This window comes from Mobula birostris, chromosome 19 (genome assembly GCF_030028105.1).
Source record: "Mobula birostris isolate sMobBir1 chromosome 19, sMobBir1.hap1, whole genome shotgun sequence".
NCBI lineage: Eukaryota > Metazoa > Chordata > Chondrichthyes > Myliobatiformes > Myliobatidae > Mobula > Mobula birostris.
In genome coordinates, this window is record NC_092388.1 from 33,433,438 (window position 1) to 33,452,300 (window position 18,863).

Sequence of the window (18,863 nt, forward strand, 5' to 3'; positions counted from 1 at the left end):
AGGATTATGGAAGTGTGTATTATTGTGATACAGTGCGTTCTTAATATTTTTTTTCTTTTGACTTTTTGCTTGTTTCAATAGAAAGTAGTAATCTTGGGATGTATTTTATCACATTTATGTATTGACTGTTTGGCGTAATAGTGAGAGCATCTTTGGAGGTTCTATTCCTCTGAATCTGCGCACCAAAGTTCTCTTAGTTTAATTTAATGTTGACTTGCATAACTGTTAATCCTCATTACAGTGGATTGTTACATTGGGAGGCTCTGACAGGTTTGTCTTAGAATAGACTGCGATATATAAAGCGTGTGTCAGATTTCAAACTGGAGGAAATTGGGTTGGGATTTCTACCACCTGTTCAGAGAAATGGTAATAGTCTGATCTCATTCACCTACAGTAGTTGCAGTTTCTTGAAGTTTGTATGTCAATATTCTGTCATTAATGAGTCATCACCTCTAAAGTATTCCAGCTACTTTGGTGTACATGTTTGGTTTTCCCCTTTCATTCGCAATAGTCTTTGATTTGAAGAAAGGTAAATATCTCTACTGACATGAAATTTTTCGACTCATTTTGGCCAAGGTTAATTTTGTATTCCGTATTGAGTAAACCCAGTAATGAAACAGCTCAAGGTTTTATGTTACATTGTTCACAATAGCTTTGCAGCAAAAAAAAGTTTTGGTTTTCTATACAATATTTGATGGAAATACTTCTATTAAGGGAACTAGGTTGGAGTGGAAATTTTTAATTTATGAAGAAAAATATTATGGGCCCTTGGGTGTACTTAAAAAAAATTACTTCAAGAATTTTCAGATGAAAATGAATGCAAAATCTACAGTTTTAACTCATTGGTAACTTTGAGATATGATTATGTAATATTATATCTATTATTATAGTAATATAATATCTATTATAGTAATATAGGAATTGTGTTCGATTATCAATTGAGGGGCCCTGGACTTGAGGCATTAGCTCTTTTTCCATAGATGCTGCCTAGCATGCTGAGTGATTCTAGCATTTTCTATTTTTATTTAAGATCTTTTCTTAGTTACCTTACTTGTCTGTTTCTGTCCTTCCGTCTCACTCGCTGCTCCTATTTTAGTTGTCCTTTCAGTCACATTCTTTACTAAGAAATTGTCTACTCCACCATAAGCAGTAAGTATTTCTTTACACCTTCTAGTTTCTTTAACAATTTAAAGCAGTTTTAAGCAGTTTAAAGCTGTTTTAGGCATACAGGGTAGACTGATAGTGAAATTAAAATACTTATTATTTTGTGATAAGCTAATTTTCATCAAGATTTATTAAATTTCATGGAGCTATGCTTTGGGATTGTGATTACTCATCACGGATTTTTCTGTGTGAGGATGCACATATGCACTTGGCCAGAACGTTGGGGTGCGGGGAATAAGATATGTTGCTTATCAAATGGGCTATTTTGTTTTTAATTTGCACTGGTTTTGTCCATTTTACCCTTAATAGCAATCAATCCTGAACTTCTGGAATATTAAAGTGGATTTAATATTGCAGCTTGGCATTAGTGATTAAAAAAAAAACAAATTAACCAAGAAAGTACTTGTGATCGTATTTTTCAAGAATAGAGTAGCAAAGTTACTGAAAAGTAATTTTATTTTATTTGAAGAAGAATGTTTTTATTATCCAGACACTTAGAAATGATGCCGGTGCCTCCGTAAGTACTGGTCCAACACTTTAGAATGTACATGCGTTTCCTGTTCAGTTGGGAAGAGAATTTTATTCTTTGCTGCTCTCTTACATTATCTGCAAAACAGTGATCCTTTCAGAAATCAGGAAATGGAATGAACAGGAAGTAGATGCCAGCAGTCAATCTATGTTCCAGTATGAATGGAAAATCTGAGAAATGGCCAGATTGGAGGCAGGGTGAGGGAAAGAAACATTGCTGACTATGTTTTTTTATGATTTATATTAGCTGTAAACATGACATTGTTTATAATTTAATTAAATTATTTAAGAAATGTGAAATTCCTACCTATTATAGACATTGTGATAGTGTAGGCAAATTTCAGAAAATCTTACATTTCACATTTTTTACCATTTGGTGATGTTTCTTATTTTGTACAATGCTTTATTTGTGGACATTTCACAATTTATTTTTATGTTTCCTTTAGCAGGATTAATAGGTCAGTAATGTTTGCTTAAAATAAGAGCATTGATATTATAGACCTTTTAAATCTGAGAAAAATAAAATATATAGTTTAAGCAATCTATGTACATGTAATGAATATTGCCATTTTGCTCAAATCATGACTATTTTGTATCACAGTATTTCAAGATCTGCTGTGCCACATTGTATTAACAATGATACAGGGCAGAATGAAGCCTTTTAATCCCCTGCAGTTTACTAGTTCCATCCCAGAGCCTTGCATATTCTTTCCTCCTGGATACTCATTCAGTTTCTTTTCAAAGAAAGCAATCAAATGTGTCTGCTACTATCTCTGGAATCACCAGATGTTGTGTTGAAAAGTTATTCCATGTATTCTTTGTGTTTGTTTTTGCGAGTCACTATCATTAGCTGTCCTGATCCTTGACACTTCTGCCAAAGGGGACAAAATCTCTCAATCTACTCTCTTTGTATCCTTCATGAATTTAAGTTTCTCTATCAAATACTTTTAGGGGGTTTTAAGGACATTTCTGAAGAGTAAAATGGAATTAGTGTAGGATTAGTGGACTTGGGAATTGGCATTCTCTCTCCAACATGGTGCTGATAAGTGGTGACTCTTTGCGTGCAGCTCTGATGGGAATCATTAAATATTCCCACTTAGGGGTACTTCAGCTGAAATTCGCAGTCCCAACCATGGAGACTTCAATAAGCAACAGTGTTTTAAGACGCTTAAAAAATGTATGGATGCTCAAAGTCGTCGTATCCTGGACGGCAAACTCAGGTCATGAGTGCAGTTCCCCTTTACGAAAATGGATGTGGGGGCGGTGTGCTGGGCTACAGGTACCATTGAAATGCAGAGGCCTTAGACCTCCCCTTCCCCTCCCCACCACTACTCCTGACTGTCCTGGTAGTGAATGCAGAGTCGTTCATAAATAAAGTTGACCTCAGAACAAGATTGCAGTACCAGAGGAACATCAGGCACTGCTGTGCACTTTGCTTTATGGAAACATGACTCACACCCACCATTTTGGACACAGCACTGCATCCAACTGACGTTACCATTCTTAGTAAAGACAGGTCAGCTCAGTCTTTTAAAGGTAGCAGAGGGGAAGTACGTTTCATGATTAATTCATTGTCGTACGCAAACATAGCGGTTCTGTCTCAATCCTGCCCACCTGGCCTAGAAAATCTAGAGGTCAAGCATTGTCCATTTTATCTGCTGAGGGAGTTTTCTGCCATTATCCTGGTAGCAGTGTACACTGTACCTGAGGCCAACATCTGGCAGCCTCTTGAGGAGCTGAGTACTGTGATAGATAGTCATGAAATAGTGCACCCAGATGCCTTTCCTATCATTGTGGGGGCTCTCAACCAGGCCAGTTTGAGGAAGTCTGAACAACAACCACCAACATATCACCTGTGAAACCAGAGGAGCCAACACACTTGACCACTGTTATACCATCAAGAATGCTTACAGTGCTATCCACGCCATACTTTGGGATGTCCGATCACTTGGCTATACTTCTACTCACAGGCTAAAGATCCCAGCACCAGTTGTGAGGACCAAGAAGGTATGGTCAAGAGAGGCAGAAGAGCACTTTCAAGACTGCTTTGAGTTGATGGACTAGACAATGTTCATGGATTCATCTTTGAAACTGAGCATACACAACACATTGTCACTGACCTCATAAGGACCCTCAAGAACATACTGGTCATACCCAAAACAAAAGCCACAGTTGAGCCAGAAGAATCATAGTCTACTGAGAGCTACATCTGTGTTATTCAAGACCAGTGATCCAGAACTATAAAAGAAGTACAGCTACTACCTATGGAAGGCTATTTTAAGAATGTAAATTCAATTCCGATTCAGGTTAGAGATGGAATTGGATGTATATCAGGTCCGACAGAGTTAGCAGGCCATTACTTCCTACAGAACGAAAGCTAATATCACGAGTGGCTGTGATGCTTAATTCCCAGCTGAACTCAATTCCTTTTATGCATATGTTGAAAGGGAGAATTAAACAACACCTGTGCAAATCCCTGCTGCATCTAGTGGCCTTGTGAGCTCTGTCTTGGAGGCCAATGTCAGAACAGCATTCAAGAAGGTGAACCCTAATGGTGTACCTGGTAGGGGTCTAAGAACCTCTGCCAACCATCTGCTGGGAGTATTGGAGGACATCTTCAATCTGTCACTGCTGTTGTCAGAGTTTCTCACCTGCTTCAAAAGGGTGATAATCATGCTAGTGCCCAAGAAGAGCAAGATGAGTTGCCTCAATTACTATCGACCAGTGGCACTCACAGCTACTGTGATGAAGTGCTTGAAGTGTTTTGAGTGGTGGGCCATAGCTAGAATCCCTGCCTAAGCAAGGACCTGGACCCACTGCAATTTGCATATTGTCACATTCGGTCTACAGTAAATCCAGTCCACTGTTAGTCCGACTAATTGGCCTCCATGCTGCAGGACTGCTTCGATGACGTCGATAGGAATGTCTTCCATGATGAGGTTGTTTCCAAGTTCACAGATGGAGTCACGTGCTTCATCCGGAAGTGCATTGACAATATTGTCTCCCAGAAGTCGGTCAGGGTCTTTCCGAACCAGAAACCTTGGATCAATAGTTCCGTGTGAACAGCACTAGCAGCGCAACATCAAGCTTACCTCACTTACCATCATACAACCTCCTCCAGGTGACCCAGCCGGGGCTGATCAGACCCCAGCTTGTGTCCAGATGGCTAGCTACTTATGACTCCATGGCTCCCCTCTTTTGAGCCACAGCCATCTTGAGGCCCTCTCTGCCGCATGGGTGGTACTGTGGATGGCTCTCCCTCTCTCCCTCGATGCCCAAAATGCTGAAGGCTCTAACTAAGGAACGGGCTACGAATCCCCTACAACCAACCTCCACTGGGAGACACCTCGCTCTCCATCCAGCCTGCTGACAGTTGCTGACCAGTCCTGCATACTTGGAGAGCTTCCTTTCAAAGGCCTCCTCCAAGCTATCTTCCCATGGGACTGTCAGCTCCAGCAGCACCACTTGCTTAGTAGACTCAGACACTAGGACAATGTCTGGTCTCAGGGTGGTGGCTGCGATATGGTTGGGGAACTTCAGCTGCCCTTTGAGGTCCACCAACAGCTGCCAGTCCCTTGCAGAGGTCAGAATGCCTGCAGATGTTCTTTTGGCAGGTATTGGCTGCTCCCCAGCTCTGACAAAGGCAATGGTCTGCTTGGAGGGTCAGGCCGCTTTGCCCACTCAACTCCTGCACTGATGGCTTCAGCGATGGTCTTCAGGACCTGATCATGCCTCCACCTGTACCGTCCCTCACCAAGTACCCTTGCGCAGCCGCTGAGGATGTGCTCCAGGGTTCCTCACTTAGAGCACAGTGGGCACGCAGATGACTCTGCCTTACCCCGTGTGTGCAGGTTTGATGGGCTTGGAAGCACATCGTACACTGCCTGGATGAGAAATTGGATGCGGTGTGGTTTGGCTTTCCAAAGATCAGCCCAGGTCACTTTCCTCTCAACCGCATTCTCCCATCTTGTCCAAGCTCCCTGTTGCTTCATTCCCACCGCCTTGCAGGCTCTCATCTCCTCCACTACTGCTCCCACCTCCTCCTGAACTAGACGACGCCTTTCCTTCCCTCTGGTGTCCATTTGGGGAGTTGGAAAGGATCCTAGCCCAGCTCGGCCTCGTGTGACGACTCCCACCAGCCTCCTGTGACGCAGCCTCGCCTCTGACTCCTGAACAGCTTCCTCTGCCCTCCACTTCCTGCCAGTACTTACTTGGATCCCTGCTCTAGCCACCTTCGGGTCACTTGAGTCCCTATACTGTAGCAATTCTCTGGCTGAATTCTTCCTCCAAGGATTTGAAGGACAGTTGCAGTTTGTTGTGGTGTCCATAGAGTGCGATGCTGCTCAGGCTCTTTGGCAGCCCCAGCCATCTCCTGAGGTGGTTGCTAACCCTCCTCTCTATAAGTTTCGACTGTCGAGATCGGAACTGCATAGACGAGGAGGGGCCACAGGATTCTGGGAAGAATGCCATGCTGATACACCCAGGCTTTAAACTTCCCAGGTATGCCAGACTTGTCCACAGATTTCAGCCAGCCATCCAACTCGGTGCAGGTTGCCTGAATGGATGTTGTGTCCCTTAAAGAGCTGTCAAAAACTTTGCCTAAGCTCTTGACTGGCTTTTCTGTGATGGTTGGGATGGCTGTGCCTGCGCTGCTGAACCGGAACTTGTTCTCCACCTTCCCTTTCCTCAGCACCATCGATCTTGATTTGACAGGTTTGAAATGCATCCAGGCTCACTCCACCAGCTTCTCGAGCCCTTGCAGAATCCCCCGGCAGCCTGGGACTGATTCTGTGTTGAGGTCATCCATGAATGCCCTGATAGGTGGTTGCCATTGAGCGGAATTCATTCTGGGCCCTCTGCACTCTGGTTCAGCAGACTTAATGAGCATGTTCATGGCTAGGGAGAACAGTGTCACTGAGATAGTGCACCCTGTGATGATGCTGATCTCCACCTTGTGCCAGGTTGCTGTAATTGCTCCTGAAGAGACCCTCATCCTGAAGTTGCTGTAATAATCAGCGATAAGGTCTCTGATTCTGCTGGGGACGTGATACTTGGTCAGTGTGAGCTGCACCAGCTTGTGCGGAATAGAGCCATGTGCATTTGCCAGGTCGAGCCACAACACTGACAGGTTGCCCTTGTTCTCTCTGGCCTCCCTGATGAGGTGTGTCACTACACCGATGTGCTTCAGACAGCCCAGCATCCCTGAAATGCCACCCTTCTGGACTGATGTATCAATATAGGTGTTCTTTGCTAGGTAGGTGCACAGCTGGTTAGAAACGGCACTGAAGAAGATCTTCGCCTCGACTCACAGCAGGGAGATGATGCGAAACTGATCTATCTGGGTGGCATTTTCCTCCTTCGGGATCCACACCCCTTCAGCCACTCTCTGTTCTGGGATCTTCCCCCTTCTCCAGAAGATTCTCAGGATCTTCCACAGACGCAGCAGGAGTTTGGGGCAGTTCTTGTACACTTTGTATGAGGTGTTGCTTGGTCCTGGAGCCGAGCTTGCCCTTGCTTTGCAGACGACCTCTCTGACTTTCTTTAGTTGCAGCTCTGACATGTCGAACTGCACATCCGGTTCAGGTGGGTCTATTAGGATGTCGCACTCTCCCAACTCCTGCTCTCTTTCAGGATCATTATCTATCTTCTTCAGATGTTGGTCTATGTCTTCCTGCGAACAGGCCAGTTTCCCACTGCGCTTCTCCCCCAGCAACTCCTTGGTGAACTTGAATGAGTTGGCGATAAAGGCAGCACGTTTTCAGGCCCTTTCACGATGCCGCCTCCAATGCCACTCTGCCCGGCGGAGGACCCTGATCTTCTTTCGTAGTGTGCACATCAGCTGGGCCAAGCCAATGCGCTTCTCTTCTCCTGCCTCCTTGTATTGGGACTTCAACGCTTTCATCTCCTGCCTGATGTTGTGGATCCTCAATGCTCTTTGGTTCTTCGAGTAAGATGTTTTGGAGCCTTCCTTCTCCTCTTCTCCAAACCGTTCAGCTGCGATACTGACAATAATTGTTGTCATGGCTTGTAGCTTCCTATCAACCCCTCCCTTTGCCGTTGCCTCCAGAATTTGGTTAACATCTTCATCAAACTGCTTCCACAGTGAAGTCATGTTTTCTGCAGGCCATTTGATCCGCCTCCTGTTAGACTTCATGTTAGAGGGATTAGTTTGCAACACTTGGAGGTTCCGGGCACTATGGGGTGACTCCGGGCCTGGCCCCTCCTTCGTCTCACCAGGTTGGACACCTGCACGTTATGCTGCTCCTGCTCCCGCCAAACACTTCATCCTCACTTGGTGGATCTTCAAGCTGCGATCGTTCTTGCAGATTTTGCCACATGCACACTGCTTCCTCATCATCGTTTGCTCATTGCCTGGGTCTGATGTTGTGTCCATCCGACTGGGGTGCTCATCCGGCACCCCTGGGGGTATCTTTCCCTTAGATTCATCGTAGCTTTTGTAGGGGTCCTCCTCTCAGAGGACACAGATTGGGTTGCCAGCCCATTCTGCCCCGGTTGCCGTCTCTCCGGGCTGTCACTGACTCTCCGGTCGTCACCACTCTTTTCGTGGTTGTCACCCAGTCTTTCCTGGTTGTCACTGATGAACTCAGGGTGTAAGCTGTGTACATACATCTACTGATGCTTCTGGACACATCTTCAGTGATGTTCCTGGAATCATCGGGTGTTTCGGGTCTTTCAACATCATACAACCTCTTCCAGGTGACCCAGCCGGGGCTGATCAGACCCCAGCTTGTGTCCAGATGGCTAATTGGAAAAAGCTGCAGAAAGTTGTGAACTCAGCCAGCTGCATCATGTGCACTAGCTTTCCCAGCATCGAGGACCCCTTCAAAAGGTGATGATTCAAGAAGGTGGCATCCGTCATTCGGGAACTCGTCATCCAGGACATGCCCTCTTCTCCTTGCTGCCGTCAAGGAGGAGGCGCAGGAGCCTGAACAGAGAACAGATACGCATTTCAGGAACAGCTGCTTCCCCCTGCCATCAGGTTTCTGAATGGATCATGAATGCTCTTAAACTACCTTACTATTTCCCTCCCGTTTTTTGTACTACTTATTTATTTTTATATATACACTACGATTATAATTTATATATTTTTATTATTATGTATTGCTATATAATTCTGACGCAAGATAATAAATTTCACGACATACAGCAGTGATACTAAACCTGATCTGATTCTGAATTTGTTTCTGATTCTGATTGGGTGCTTGATGGTTGGCACAGTCTTGTTTCTATTCAGCATGATTCTAAGACTTTTGATGCAACTATGTTGGGTAGGAAGTTCCATTGATTTGTACTTGGCAACAGTGAAAGAATGCCAATGTACTTCTGTGTCAGGCTGGTGCATGATTTAATCAGGCTTCTGTTGGTGATACTGTTCCATTGTTCCTTCTTTATATAAGAACATAAGACAAGGAATCAGTAGTGGCAGTATTAGGCACCAAACCTACTGAGCCTGCACCTGCAATGCCTGGCAGTCAATTTTCAATTTACAACTGTTATTTTAAAAATTAAATGCTCTTTTTACTGTACATGGATTTTTAATTCCAGTATCTGTTAATTATTTTTCCCTTAATATTAACTGAGTATTTAAATTAACAGGAAAATAGAGTGATTTGTAAAGCATTCTGAGGTCTCTATGGATGTAATCTGAGTAAAATGATGCTGAGATGATAGAAGTGGTGCTTTGGCTGGGAAAGTTTTGGGCCCAGTTCCTGCTAGCCCAAGTAAATTCAAGGCTGATCAAAATTGAAGGAGATATTGATTGGGTAATATAGAATGTGTACATTTGCTTTGTAGAGGCAGATCTTATTTTATTAAATACAATGAATTAAAGTAAATATTAACAAGATACAGCGATTTTATTAGGCTGTTGATTTTGCCAATCACATGGTGCTTTTGATATTACCCCTTCTCTCCATATGACATAATCTCTCAGTGGCAACCTTGAATTCAGATCTGAATTATTTCAGATTGTTGATTGAAGATCTGTATATGCTTGTGGTCATGTTTTCTCTGCTGCCACACTGCCCAAGGCTGCCAAGGGGGGCGGTGGGAGGGGAAGCGGTCCACTGGTGGTGTCTTTACCTTCAGCACCAACAGTTGCAGACCCAATCCTATTACCGTCAAAGTCGATTTATTTTCAGACTACCGTATGTCACCATCTATTACCTTGTGATTAATTTTCTTGCTGGCATCTGCAGGAAAATAAAGAAATGTAATAGAATTTAGGAAAAACTATACACCAGCAAATACTGCCAAAGAATCAATGTGCAAAAGAAGACAAATTGTGCATTTATTATTAAATGAATAATACTGAGAACATGGGTTGTAGAGTCTTTGAAAGTGAGTTTGTAGGCTGTGGAATCAGTTTAGAGTTGCAGTTAATGAAGTTATAATGCTGGTTGAGGAGCCTGATGGTTGTAGGGTAATAACTGTTCCTGAACCTGATGGTATGGGACTTAAAAACTCTTGTACCTCTTGCCTAACATTCCATGAGTGAAGAAAATATTTTTCAAAAAATGTTAATGCTGAAAATCTTCAGCCTGAAACATGAACTTTGTTTTACTTTCCATAGATGTTGCTTGACTGCTGAGTTTTTCTAGCATTTTGATTTTGTTTCAGATTTCCAGTATTCTGCAGTTGCTATTTGATTTTCATTTATGGTTGAATGTGCTGTCTCTTCTGTTCCAGGAATGCCAAACTTTGAGTTCTCCTCTATGTTTTAGTCAGATTTCTACTGTCTCTTTTGTTTCAAAGAAGGTTGTTCAACCTGAAATGTTAAATCTGAATTTCTTATCATGGATGTTAAGTGACCTGCTGAGTGCTTTTGGTATTTGTTGTTGTTTTTGATCCATAAGCAATGTTGTGACCTTGGCTTTCTGAATTACATTAGTTAAAATAAGTAATGATTAACTAAATACTTTATTAATAACACTTTTTGTGGTAAATTTTATGGTAAGCAATCACTGCAAACAATGGAGAAGTGAGCAAAGGCAAGTCTGAGTCAAGGATCAAAGTGTGCAGGTGTGAGGCAAAGTCAAGGCGAGGCCGAGGCATATTTGAGACAAAGTCGGGGCGAGCGGAATAAAAGCAAAATCGAAGCGGAATAAAAACGGATTCAGAGCCCATCCACCTAAATCGAGAGCAAGGTTTGACCAATCTAAGTGCCAGGTTGATTTGGAAAGGCCAGGTATAGGGTTGAGACATGGTGGCAGAGCCTAGGTCCAAAGCATATTGATACAACAGGGCCTGGGTCCCAGAACAAGGAAAGACCCATTGTTTGGACGATTTAAACACTGGGCCAGGTGGATTGAAAAGGCAAGGTATTGAGACCAGAGGCGAGGGTGAAGCCAGTTCTACTTGAAGCTCCATGAAGTTTACTCAGCTCTGCACTGAACTGCGGCTGAGGCTGTGGCCTGCTCTAGCTGCTCGGGGCTTTGAGACTGTGGACTCACTTTCATTCTGAATGCTATTTGCTTACTTTTATTGTTGGCATGATTTGTTTTTTGCTCTCTGCACATTGGGGTGTTTGATGATCTCTTTTATGGGTTCTTTTGGGCTCCTTTGTTTTGTAGCTGCCTATAAGGAGACGCGTCTCAAGGTTGCATAAAGTATCGATACATATAAGGTACTTTGAACTTTGATTAAGTACTGGTTTCTTGATAGAACCCTTGTTTGTATATATTTATGAGTTTTCTGTGCTTTCAGACGAAGAAGCTTATTGGAAATCATGAGTAATTAATATTGAGGGATACTCAGCTCATTGTCTCATTGTCCCTGAAGAGCGAACCCTTAGTTAAATGGAGGGAGCTTTGGTGCACTCCATAAGAGAGCATTGCTGGACGTGAAAGATGTCGTATGTTAATGTAGTTAACTGGTAATTCGTTTCCTGCTTATTCACTAGAGATCTAGACCACTGTATCTTTGACTTGCTGGGTTATTTAGAGCTGTAGTGATAGGAAATATTCTATTGTTAGCCCTGGCCCTTCATGTGACGTACTTAAGACTGTTTTGCTAGTAATTAACATTGTAGCAGTGCAAACAGTACTGTATTACTTTATCTATTTTAACCAATTCAACAATAAAAGTTGTCATTTTTTTGTATGTATGTACAGTATGTAAATTTCAAAGTTCTTACATTCTTTTTGTTTCCTTTGTAGGATGGCTCATATTTAGCAGAGTTTCTCCTGGAAAAAGGCTATAAGGTGAGGCAATGCACATGTTTTTGGTTCATTTTGACTGCATTTACTCTGTTTCCTTAAATTTACTTACATTCTAATGAAAATTTAAGTGAAATTAAACATTAGCCACTTGCATCCACAGTTTTTGTTCCCTAATTATAGTCATCTGAATTTCTAATAAATTTTGGTTATCTACAGTCTATTATTTTAAATTGTGAATGCCCTGTTCTCTTGCCTATCATTTATACTTTGTGCGATCTGCATTTTAACTTCATAAATCTGACCTTGCTTCATATGACTTGATACCTTTGCATAATTGGGAAATAATTTTGTCTAGCAATCTTCAATTACTTTATTAATATTATTTATATGGACCTACAGAAGACTTGGAGAATGGCAGTGTATGAAATTAAAGAATAAAAAGGAAATTTCTTAAAAGGAATTTGAAGAATAGTGCATAATGTAAGGACAAAGGGAACATGGGGACCTGTACTGGAATTGCAGATTTTCACTGGATAAAGGAGGAGCTTTCTGCAGGTGAAGGGATATTTGTGAAGAGAAACATGACTTTCCACATACTGACTGGGAATCTCATACTGTCAAGTGTGTTTAGGAAAGTTTCCTTCCTCAGTACATAGAAGTCCCAATGAGAGAGTGTCTGACACTGGATCTGCTATTAGGGAATGAGATAGGGCAGGTGACAGAAGTTTGTGCAGGAGAACAATTTCCGTCCAGTGACCACAATTAGTTTCAAAGTAAATATGCAAAGAGATAGACCTAGTCTGTGGGTTGAGATTCAAAATTAGAGAAAGGTCATTTTTAATGGTATCAGAAATGATCTGGCAAGTGTGGATCAAAACAGGCTTTTTTCTGGCAAAAGTGTACTTGGAAAGTGGAGGGCTTCAAAAATGAAATTTTGGGAATATAAAGCTTGTATGTGCCTGTCAGGAAAAAAAAACTAAAGATAACAAGTGCAAGAAACCTTGGTCTTCAAGAGATATTGAGGCCCTGGTTAAGAGAAAAAAGGAGGTGCGTAGCAGGTATAGGCAAGTAGGAATAAATGAAGTGCTTATGGAGTACAAAAAATGCAAGAGAACACTTAAGAAAGAAATCAGGAAGGGTAAAGGAAGGCATGAAGTTGCTCTAGCAGACAAGGTGAAGGAGAATCCTAAGGGATTTTACAGATATGTTAAGAGCAAAAGGATAGCAATGGACAAAATTGGTCCTCTGGAAGACCAGAATGGTAATCCATTCGTGGAACCAAAACAGATGGAGGAGATTTTAAATGCATTCTTTGCTTCTGTATTTACCTGGGAGATGGATAGAGTCTACAGAAGTGAGGCAAAGTGGCATCGACTTCATGGATACTATACAGATCACAAAGGAGGAGGTGTTTGCTACCCTGAGGCAAATCAGGCTGGATAAATCCCCAGGGCATGATGAAATGTTCCCTCAGACCTTACGGGAGGCAAGTGCAGAAATTGCCAGGGCCCAGGCAGAGGCATTTAAAATGTCCTTAGCGACGGGATAGGTACCAGAGGATTGGAGGATAGTTAATTTTGTTCTGCTGTCTCTAAGTAGTCTCTAAATAGAAACCAGAAATTATAGGCCAGTGAGTCTGACACTAGCTGTGGGAAAACTATTGGAAGGTATTCTAAGGGACTGGGTGTAAAAGTGTTTGGATGAATGTGTACTGATTAATGATAGTTAGCATGGCTTTATGCATGGTAGGTCATGTCTAACCAATCAGGACTGATGAAGGGTCTTGGCCTGAAACGTTAACTATACTCTTTTTCATAGATGCTGCCTGGCCTGCTGAGTTCCTCTAGCATTTTGTGTGTGTTCCTTGGATTTCCAGCATCTGCAGGTTTTCTCTTGTTAGGGATCAGTACTGGTTCCTTTGTTGTCTGTCATCTATATCAATGATCTTGATGCTAATGTGGTTAACTTGATCAGCAAATTTGCAGATGACACCAAGATTGGGGGTGTAGCGGACAGTGAGGAAGGCTATCATAGCTTAGCGTGAGATCTACTTCAGCTGGAAAACTGGGCTGAAAATGGCAGATGGAATTTAATTTATTGTGAAGTTTTACACTTTGGTAGGACCAACTAGGGTAGATCTGACGCAGTGAACAGTAGGACACTGAAGAGTGTGGTAGGCTGTTTCCACTGAGGCTGGGTAGGACTACAGCCAGTGGTCATTGCATAAGGGTGAAAGTTCTGAAGTTTATGGGGAACATGAGGGGATACTTCTTTTCTCAGAGGTTCATGAGAGTGTGGATTCAGCTGCCAGCACAAGTGGTCCATCTGAGCTCAATTTCAACGTTTAAGAGAAGTTTGGATGGATACTTGGATAGTAGGAATATGGATGCCTGTGGTCCCAGTGCAACTTGTTAGGAGTGGATTGTTTAAATGGTTTCAGCATGGACTAGGTGGGACGAAGAACCTATTTCTGTGCTGTTTTTCTCTATGACTCTGTGTCTATGAACGTTTCAAGTTGATGACCTAAATGTTCACTGCATTTTTCTGTTTCTGTTGTAACACTGATATAGGTGCAAGCAAAAAGTTACAAAGTGAAATAATAGATGTCAGTAAGTCAGAAATTTGAGAGTCGGGGGGCAGAATTGAGTGTAGGAGAAGGTATTTGGGAAGTTGAAAGATCTGAAGGTAGCTAAATCACCTGGACCACCTGGGGATGGACTGCACCCCAGGGTTCTGAAAGAGGTAGGTGAAGAGATTATGGAGACATTAGTAGTGATCTTTTGAGGATCACTAGATTCTGCAAAATTGCAAATGTCACTTCACTCTTTAAGAAGGGAGGGAGCAGATAAAAAGAAATTATAGGTCAGTTATCCTGACTTCAGTACTTGGGAAGATGTTGAAGTCTAATATTAAGGATGAGATTTAGGATACTTGAAGACACATGATTAAATAGACCAAAGTCAGCATGGTTTTCTTAAGGAGGAATCTTGCCTGATAAATTATCCATCAGGCTCTTGAACCAGTGGGAATAACTTCAGTCAACTTCACTTACCCACCCAATCACTGAACTGAACTGTTCCAACAACCTATGGAGTCACTTTCAAGGATTCTACATCTCATGTTCTTGATATTTAGTGTTTATTTATTTATTTATTATTTTTTCTGTCTTTTTCTTTTGTATTGGCACAGTTTGTTCTCTTTTGGTTATTGGTTGTTTGTCCATCCTGTTGGATGGGATCTTTCATTAATTCTATCATGTGTCTTGGATTTTCTGAATATGCCTACAAGAAAATAAATCTCAGGGTTGTATATGGTGACATATATGTACTTTGATAATAATTTTACTTTGGAATTTGAACTTTTGAACTTTGATAATTGTGTTGGAATTTTTCAAGCAAGTAACAGTCGGAAAGACAAAAAGAGGCTCTTATGTAAGAAAAGATGTGTTGGCAATGAAGAGGGTCCAGAGCATGTTCACAAGAATTATTCCGGGAATGAAAGGATTAACATATGAGGACCATTTGATGGCTGTGGGCCTGCACTTGCTGTAGTTCAGAGGAATTAGAGGGAATCTCATTGAAACATATAGAACTTTGAAAGGCCTAGATAGCGTTAATGTAGAGATGATACTTCCTATAATGGTTGAGTCTAGGTTCAGAGAGCACAGCCTCAAAATACAGGGATTTAGAAATCATATAGGAGGAATTACTTTAGCCAGTGGTAGTGAATTTGTGGAGTTCATTGCCACATATGTCTGTGGAGGCCAAGTCATTGACTATGTTCAAAATGGAGATTGATGGCTTCCTGCTTAGTTGGGACATCAAAGGTTATGGGGAGAAGGCGGGAGATTGGGGTCAAGAGGGATAATAAATCAACCATGATGGAATGGTAGAGCAGACGTGATGGCACAAATGGCCTAATTCTGCTCCTATGTCTTATGCTGTTATTAAGTTAATAATAAAAAACTACAGCTGTATAGTTCACTGGAGCTCCATTTGAAATGTTAGATCAGAGTATTTCCTAAATGGTGAAAACTAGAAACTGACAATTTTAGGGTTCTAAGAACAGAAATCAGAACAGGTTAATGATATGTTACAAGAACTAATTTAAAAGATTAATAAAATGCTGCTAGTTATATCAAGACTTGAAATTTAATTTACAGCTTTATATATCTGCTAAGTTAGCATTTTGACTACTGTATTCAGTTCAGCACACCCCACCTCTGGAACGATAGACATTAGTTTATAGCTGATTCAAAATAACACACTTATTTTGGAGTCTGGAAACTCACAGATATTTCCCTATACTTCAAAAAAGACATCCAATTGGGCTGCACAATACTGCGCTAGAAACCTGGTGTTCCTAGATCATAAGACCATAAGACATGGAAGCAGTATTAGGCTTCTTGGCCCATTGAGTCTGCGCTGCGATAAATCATGGCTGATTTACTGTCTCTCTCAACTCCATTCTCCTGCCTTCACCCCATAACCTTTGGTGCCCAATGTAATCAAGAACCTATCAATCTCCGCTTTAAATATACTCAATGACCTGGCCTCCATAGCCGCCTGTGGTAATGAATCCCATAGATTTACTGCCCACTGGCTAAAGAAATTCCTCCTCAACTCTGTTCTAAATGGATGTCTCTCTGTTCTGAGGCTGTGCCCTCAGGTTCTAGACACACCCACAATAGGAAACATCCTCTTCACTCTATCTGGGTATTTCAATATTCGATAGGTTTCAATGAGATCCCCCTTCATTCATCTAAACTACAGTGAGTACAAGTCTAGAGCCATCAAATGGTCCTCATATGTTAATCCTTTTATTTTTGGAATCATCCTCATGAACCTCTTCCGGTCCCTCTCCAATGCCAGCACATCTCTTCTTAGATAAGGGCCCAAAACGACTTACAATACTCCAAGTGCGTTCTGACTATTATATCCTTGCTTTTATATTCTAGACCTTTCAAAACAAATGCTAGCATTGCATTTGCCTTCCTTACCACTGGCTCAACTTGCCCCTCTTTGCACCTCTGATGCTTGAATTTTCTCCCCATTTTAGCAAATAGTCTATGTTTTTATTCCTTTTACCAAAGTGTATGACCATATACTGTTTTACAGTATATTCCATCTGCCACTTCTTTGCTCATTTTCCTTATCTGTCTGAGTCCTCTGCAGATGCCCTGCTTGCTTAATATATATTCACAGGGGTAATATCTATGCCCCTCCACTTATCTTTGTATTGTCCGCAAACTGTTGTCATCCAAATCATTGGCATTTAACATGAAAAGAAGCAGTCTCAACATTGACCCTTGCAGAACATCACTAGTCAATGGCAGCCAACCAGAAAAAGCTATCTTTACTCCTGCTGTTTGCCTCCTGCAAGTTAGCCAATCTTTTACCCATGTGGGTATCATTCCTGTAATACCATAGGCTTTTATTTAGCAGCGTCGTGTGTGGCATTTGTGAAAGGCCTCCTGAAAATTCAAGTAAACAACATCCATGAACTCTTCTCTGTCTATCCTGTTCGTTATTTCCCAAAAGAATTCTAACGGTTTTGTCAGGCAAGATTTCCCCTTAATGAAACCATGCTGACTTAGTATACACATGCTTTATCATGTGCCTCCAAGTACCCTGAATTCTCATCCTTCAAGTTCAAGAGTAATTGTCATTCAACCATAATCATGAATACAGCCAAACGAAGCAGCGTCCCTCTGAGATCAAGGTGTTAAACACAGAACCAACATTCACACACAACACACAGAACATATGGCACATAAAATTGCAGAAAAACATAGTTACAAAAAAATAATAATATAGCCCAAGTCCCTGAGTGTCATGGCTTGAAGTTTGATGGCGAATGGACATTGTCCTCGATCCACGTATCTGTAAAACAAGCCTGCAGCAGTTCCTCATACCGTGCAATACTGCTGCAGATGGATAAAGTCCTCCTTCTCTTCCGTTGAGTGAACACTGGAGGAGATTACTGACAGGAGGGATGAGCTGCAAACCCAGTATGGAATCCAGCAGCACAAAGCCATCTCTGGCTTCTCTTTTCTTGGTAGCTGCAGCAGGCAACTCTGAGGCATGCGGGCCTGAACCCACACCGCAAACAAGGCCAAGCAACTCCTCTGCTGTCAGTCTCATCAATGAACCAGTGAATCAGACTCATCAGACTTGCAGTATTCTACATTACCAATGTCCAACAGGGTCTTATGATTACAACAAAGACATCCAAGGCAATCACCCACACCATCTGTTGGACTGCACTCTGCCTCCATGCAGTGTTTCAGATGCCTTCTTGCCTGGTGGCTGAATGCATCCAGTGCACCACCAATGTGCAACCTGCAGTACTTGATGTTCTTGATAACAACCATTCAACAGACGACACCATTGCCATCACCCTCCACCTGACCCTAATCCACCTGGACAAAAAGGACACGTATGTTCGAATGCTGTTCATAGACTTCAGTTCAGCATTCAACACAATCATTCCTCAGAAACTGATTGGAAGGCTGAGCCTACTGGGCCTGAACACCTCCCTCTGCAACTGGATCCTAGACTTCCTGACTGGGAGACCTCAGTCAGTCTGAATTGGTAGCAGCATCTCCAACACCATCACACTGAGCACGGGGTCCCCCAGGTCTGTGTGCTCAGTCCACTGCTGTTCACTCTGCTGACCCACAACTGTGCTGCAATACACAGCTCGAACCACATCATCGTTTGCCAATGACACGACCGTAGTGGGTCTCATCAGCAAGAATGATGAGTCAGCATACAGAGAGGAGGTGCTGCAACTAACGGATTGGTGCAGAGCCAACAACCTGTTTCTGAATGTGAACAAAACAAAAGAGATGGTTGTTGACTTCAGGAGGACACGGAACGGCCACTCTCAGCTGAACATCGATGACTCCTCCGTAGAGATCGTTAAGAGCACCAAATTCCTTGGTGTTCACCTGGTGGAGAATCTCACCTGGTCCCTCAACACCAGCTC

The 18,863-nt window shown here is 42.3% G+C and overlaps 1 protein-coding gene across 1 annotated transcript in view; it reads left to right on the forward strand.

The window, feature by feature from the left end:
• The window catches only part of gmds (GDP-mannose 4,6-dehydratase), a 657,689-nt gene that overhangs the window by 82,514 nt on the left and 556,312 nt on the right, over positions 1–18,863 (forward strand). Inside the window, exon 2 of the mRNA XM_072283399.1 lies at positions 11,871–11,915. Coding sequence (XP_072139500.1) covers positions 11,871–11,915 — 45 coding nt within the window. The remainder of the gene's footprint in view (positions 1–11,870; positions 11,916–18,863) is intronic.